The 6,102-nt window shown below is 39.2% G+C and overlaps 1 protein-coding gene across 3 annotated transcripts in view; it reads right to left on the bottom strand.

Annotated features, from left to right (window-relative positions):
- Window positions 1-208: 208 nt before the first annotated feature.
- abat (4-aminobutyrate aminotransferase) overlaps window positions 209-6,102 on the bottom strand; it is a 30,208-nt gene continuing 24,314 nt past the window's right edge. For all 3 annotated transcript variants that reach the window (XM_053514656.1, XM_053514654.1, XM_053514655.1), the window contains exons 15-16: window positions 5,148-5,259; window positions 209-2,270 (exon numbers count right to left, since the gene is read on the bottom strand). In XM_053514656.1, coding sequence (XP_053370631.1) covers window positions 2,149-2,270; window positions 5,148-5,259 — 234 coding nt within the window. In that variant the 3' untranslated portion in view covers window positions 209-2,148. The remainder of the gene's footprint in view (window positions 2,271-5,147; window positions 5,260-6,102) is intronic.

The following is a 6,102-nucleotide window of genomic DNA, read 5'->3' as shown; positions in this document are numbered from 1 at the left end:
CACACACACACACGGATATTTTACCTGAGAATTCAACTGATGGCAGCCTCGTGCTGGAGCTGAAATCCGAGGATGATGGCCATCTAATACTTCATGTCAGATAACACCAATACATTCCTGGGGATGACCGACTGAAGGAACGAAGGCAGTGAGGTAAGATCAGGCGAGAAGCGCAGTGTGGAAAACATGGATCAGACGGAGCCAAAGGTCCAAAAATTTCCGGTTTATTTCTGAGGACATTTATATTGCTTCGACAATGTTTCAACAGGGAATAATTCCATTTTATAACCTATTTCACACTGTAGTGTAAACAAACATGGCAATAATATTATTTTTAATTGTTGTTAGTGGTTAACAGATAATTCACAACTCTACTATACAATACTGACTTGGCCGAAGAAAACAGACGCGCACCGAGTCATCACATATACTGGGATTATCTTTATCTCTAACCGAGCAGCTTCAGGTGTTTCCTACTTCTGTACACTCCGTCTGTCCACCATATGAACAAAAATACTTTTATATACTACTTCTATATACGTTTGCATGAACAAACAGGACACTGTACATCATTAGCATTAACATTTACTTTATCTAAAAAATAATCGTTAGAGTTGAAACTGATGCAAAAGGATTAATGAATAAATGTAAATATGTATATAAATTTTTTTTTTTAATGAAAGGGCGGGAGAGAATTATGTATGAATGGTGCTTTGTTGTCTAGATCTGTATCGCTCTTTCTTTATTCTCTTAAAAAAATTATAAAAGCAGGTCTCTACAACACGACGTTAAGACACTGAGCAGTTTGGATTTAGTGAGAATCGAAGCAAAATGTGAGACAGATTCAAGTCTGTGGATTAACTCCACGAGACGTTAAAATACTTTTGTGTTTAAGGGTCAGCATGATGTGCACACTAGTGTTACGAGAAACTCTATTATTTTAGCGCGGCTACTATGGATCTTTAAGCTGAGCTAAAGCTGTTGGGAGAAATGCCAGAGATGATAAACAGTGACGAGTAACGGGACAGGTCAGAGTGCCGGATACTGTTTTAGACAGATTTAGTCAAATGAGAAATGCTCGACTCTCTTGTAAAAAGGCTTCTCGTGTGAAATTGTGCTTCGTGCAGCCGGTTTAAGACTCGTCTCAAGTAAACATTTGGATTGAAATACAAAACATCGCAGTGAGTTCATTCTGAACGTCGCCTTTTCACGCTTTATCTCCTCACCGATTGTACACAGCTTACAGAAGCTACACGGACTTTGGAAAGGTTTATCATCTCGCTGACTACAATACAATGTTGTGGATGTATAACATTGATATGATACTGAGTGTTAAGGACGGTACTGACCCGGATGGGAAGGAAAATAAAAATCAGGTCAGAAGTATTTGGTTGTCCTGAAAACACACACCTGTGCTTTGGTTCTGAAATTCCTACAACGACCTGATGAAGAGAGCGAGAGAGAGAGAGAGAGAGAGAACCCTTTTCCACATGTGCTTTAAAAATATCTGAGAAATATTTTCATGCTGGAGTTCATTTCCTCTCGTGTGCGTACGAGTGATTAAGGTCTTCCTGTGCTGAAGGAGATCATTGTGGGAAAGCCTGACCTGTAATAAACTCAATCAGTACCTGGCAAGAAGACCAGAACGCTGAGATGGTACACACCTAGTGATCACAGTGACTCTCAGAGTGAGCGTACAGAGCCAGTCTCAGCTCTGAGGCAGGACGGCGCACGCTTTTACAGGATTTACAGAATATTTATGTGCTTGATTCTTGATGCTGAGTAAATCTGTCACTGCTGCAGTTTGTAAAAAAAAATTTTCAACGTCTCTTTTACTCCTTTAACGCTAATGACTATCACACCGACACCTACTGTAGCGCCGCTCCTCGACGACGTATTTTTTGTAAATAAAACTATATTGTGCTGATTCTGATCTCCTGTGATTAAACACTTGATCCTGTTCTGCTCTTTACAGTGAGAAATATTGTGACTGAAATCATAAAAAAAAAAAAAACATGAAGTGAAAGATTTTAAAAAACAATAAAAAAAGAACAGTGGTGAGAGGCCGTGTGGGGGAGGACCCGCCCGTTTCAGGAGGTCTGGACCCTTGTGCTTGTTCTCCTTGGCTTCCCGGAGCACCGCAGCTCTTTATTTGTTCTGGGCGAGCACGTCGTTGAAGATGTTGAGGAACTGGTGAGCGTGGTACTCTTTGAAGATCAGAGCGGGACGGAAGCGGATGGACTTTTCGCCGCAGCCACCCAGGAGAACCCCTGAGGAGAGAACCGCGGTGTGTGAGGAGAGTAAAACTCACATTTAACGACAACCACAAAACATCGTGCCTTGGTGTTATTCCACACTGTTAACACTGTCCATTTTATTAGGAATACCTTCACACCTGAACTGTACAGGCCGCTGTGTGTGTGTGTGTGATAAAATCCAACATCTGTAATATCTGAACCATAAGGAAGGAACATGTTTTTTCTCTGTTTTCATGTTGTTAAACTCATTTCAACGTATATTTTAAATCTCGTCTAAAAACCTGTTTGTTTAGACAGGCTTTTATGTAATGCAGTTTTCTGTCTGTTTTGTTTTTAAACCATTGTTCTTATACTTTGACTGTAAGGTGTCCTTGAGTGACATGAAAGGCGCCATTAAATAAAATGTATTATTATTATTATTATTATCAGAACTCCACCGGCGTTCCCCAGTGGTGAGGTGGTTAGAGTCGTGGTTCCTGTAGGTTGTTTGGTTGAGCCTCAGGCAGTTACTTCACTAATATGAAGTAACTTAAACCTTCCTTAAATGAACACCTATAATAAATATATAATCACGTCCCAAAAAGTATCTAATAAACACTTGATTTGTTTTAAATCAACGAACCCAGTCATAAACCCCTGGATCACCCGGTCATGTAGTGGTTACCGTCATCCTGGTTCGAGTCCCTGTATTTTGGGTCAGGGTGACATAAAGGGAGGAAACAGAAAGCAGGTACAAGTTTGATTCCTTTACTAAAGATAAAGGTCCAATAAGCAGCAGCGCTACCTGCTCCTGCGGGGGTGTAGTGGACAGGAACACGGGTTCTGCTTTGAGACTTTTCACTGTAGTTTAAGTTTACTGCTTTACTGTATGAAAGTAAAAACTTTATAAAAGCAACACGAGATCATGAAGCTCATGTGGATGTACACCTGCTCCTGGATTGATAGGTTACTGGTTCAAATCTTGTGTTTCAATTTAAATAATGTTCAGGGTCACATATATGAAGGTAATAAGCTTTAGAAAACAGTAGAAAGGTGTGGGATTCTGTAGCTCTGCCTGCTCCTGGATTGATAGGTTACTGGTTTGAATCCTTTTTTTATTTTTTCCTTCTTCTATAAACGTGATTAGCTCTACAGAAGAACAAAGAGGTATGACATGTGGATAAGCGATTACCTCCCGGACGCTGGTTTGAGTTAGTTCAGTCCTCTTTCGCTGTAGATCAGGGTTAAATTATATGACACCAAATAAATCAAAGCACAAGCCTGAGATCCTGAAGCTCATGTTTGGGCCAAAAGGTTGTGGGTTTGAATCCAGTGTTTTTATGAAGATGAAAAGCTCTATAAAAACACCCTGTTATCATAAGAGCCTGTAGCTCATGTAGATGAGTGTGTGTCTTTGGGCCAAGAGGTTGCAGGTTCGAACCTGGTTGATTTCCTTTACCTGTGGTTCAGATAAGAAGGTGAAAAGCTCGACAGAACAGAACCCAGTACGAGTTCCTGTAGCTCATGTGGATGAGTGCTCGCCTCTGGGTTGAGAGGTTGCTGGTTCAAACCCCGGCCAGGACTCCAGGATGTGATAGTTCAGAGAACGATGGCAGGAGAGGAATGCAGGAAGGGCGTAACCTGATGAGGGGGTAATTCCGGGCAACTGGGCCCCCCAGGAACAGAGCATGATGGGATAAGGGTTATGCAGCTTGAAAAGACGGGTTCGACTTAGTTTTTGCATTATAACGAAAACACTGTTAAAACCCTATCACCTCAACTTCTTCTGGAATTTTCCAACACTATTTACCCATTCTCCACTCAGTTCACTCCTCCACCACCTGTCCACACAGGGTCATACGGGACTTGAACCAGCAACTTCCGAATCTTGAAGCAGTGACATTACCAACAGGCCACTGAGACCCACAGTGAGTGACATGTCTCATAGTGCTTTTGTCTTTTAAAATGACACCCGATGAACCAAAAAAAATAAAAAATCACTAACTCCTTTAGCCTGATTTGATTGTTGTGGATTTGTCCTGATCTTGGATTGTTTTGTTCTTCACTGCACATCTCGCATTTTCTGTCATAGCAACATGTCCGTAAGATTAAACCTGCTCGGTTACAAGTTTATTTCATGTAAACAGAACATTATTACAAATTCTTGTTTAATGTTTATTTTGTAACACATTTATTTTTCAGGGGTTTGTCATGAATATGCAAATAATTATTTGTATATAATAAAAATAAATATTTTTATAATGAAAAATTGGACGAAACTAATTTAATTATAAAATAAAAAAATATAAAAAAAGAACACGTATTCAAAAAATATATATATATTTCCATTTTTTGATATACAACATTTATTTTCATATTGCTTATTTTATTGTTTCATGTAATTTGTCATTTGTAAACCATTAACCTATGAATTTATGTTCTAATATAATATTTGATAGCGATTATGTTGGGGGTGCAATTCATGGCAGGGGGGCATTTCAACGCATAACACGTGTTACAAAAATAATTGAGCTGCTCTTTTGCCAGTTCGTCAACCAATCAAAGGGCTTGTGATCAGTGTTTCTACTGTCGATGCATATCGCCTTTTAAACCAACACACGAACACGCAATAATCCTAGACAACTCAATCCAGCTCTACTAATCATCAACAACAGGTGAGCTCGAAGAATCGACTTAGCCAGATCGTAATTAGCACGATGATCTCATCTTAGATGTGTCACTTCATCTCGGATGTGTCAAGCGACGTACGAAGAACGGACCTCTGCTCTGTGTTTTTCTTTTTAACGTGAACATTAGTTCTTTGTACATCCTTCATTTACATCTCTGGGTCTCCTTTATTCTAATAAATAAATAAATAAAGGTATATTTAAAAATGACGAAGCTATTTACCCTTGTCCCTTATTTTGAGGAGAAGGCTGTCTCTGGTGACGTCATCTCGGGCATCAATGGCACAAAAGGTGCCCTGACCACGGGCTCGGCTCAGCAGGTGAGGATACTGAGACTGTGAGAGGGCGAGAGAGAGAGAGAGAGAGAGAGAGCGAGAGAGAGAGAGAGAGAATGTGATGATGTTACAGTGATTTTTCAGGACATGTCCCACCACAAAATCTGTTTCTATATTGCATTGACTGCTGATTAAAAAAATATATATATATATTTATTTAACTTCTTTTACACAAATGTATATATCATTTTTTTAACAAATGCATATCCATTTAAATGTTTGCAAACAATATTCACTCAGTTTATTTTGCCCCCATTCAGAATCTGATTCCATATTGCACTGATTACTGATTTATAATTTTTTTTACACAAATTTTCTATATTGCACTGACAACGTAAACACTAGATGATGGAGAAGTGATTCTGATTGTGATTCCTCTGTATGTCGGCACATATGGTGGCGTTGAAACCAAAAAACCTGGGACCTAATCCACTAGAGGGCAGGCCTGAACTTGTGTGACTGAAAAATATTCTAGCAGTTTCTGGAGAGTGACAGTGACTAGACAGGATGAAATGATATATTACGAATTATTAAACTGAAAAGCATGATATCATAAGTTTGTCGTTTTCGTGAATGATCGACACTGTTCCAGCTGTGCCTCGAGCTCTACACGTCTAATGATACTTTTTGGAAGACTGCACTTTCTCCCTTATATTATGATCATGGATCACAATTATTTATTTATTTTTTAATACTATAATTTCATGCTGTTTTTTTGTTTGTTTGTTTCAATCTCAATGTGCATGTTGCTTTTTAGTCTCTGGATCATTTGACCAAACAAGTAAACTAGAGTTGTGCCGATAGACGATACTATTGTCTATCGACGATAGTCTCGTCTATCGA

Source organism: Clarias gariepinus, chromosome 16 (assembly GCF_024256425.1).
Source record: "Clarias gariepinus isolate MV-2021 ecotype Netherlands chromosome 16, CGAR_prim_01v2, whole genome shotgun sequence".
Classification (NCBI taxonomy): Eukaryota; Metazoa; Chordata; class Actinopteri; order Siluriformes; family Clariidae; genus Clarias; species Clarias gariepinus.
The sequence above is the reverse complement of the archived record's forward strand: the minus strand, read 5'-3'. Positions and strand labels throughout refer to the sequence as shown.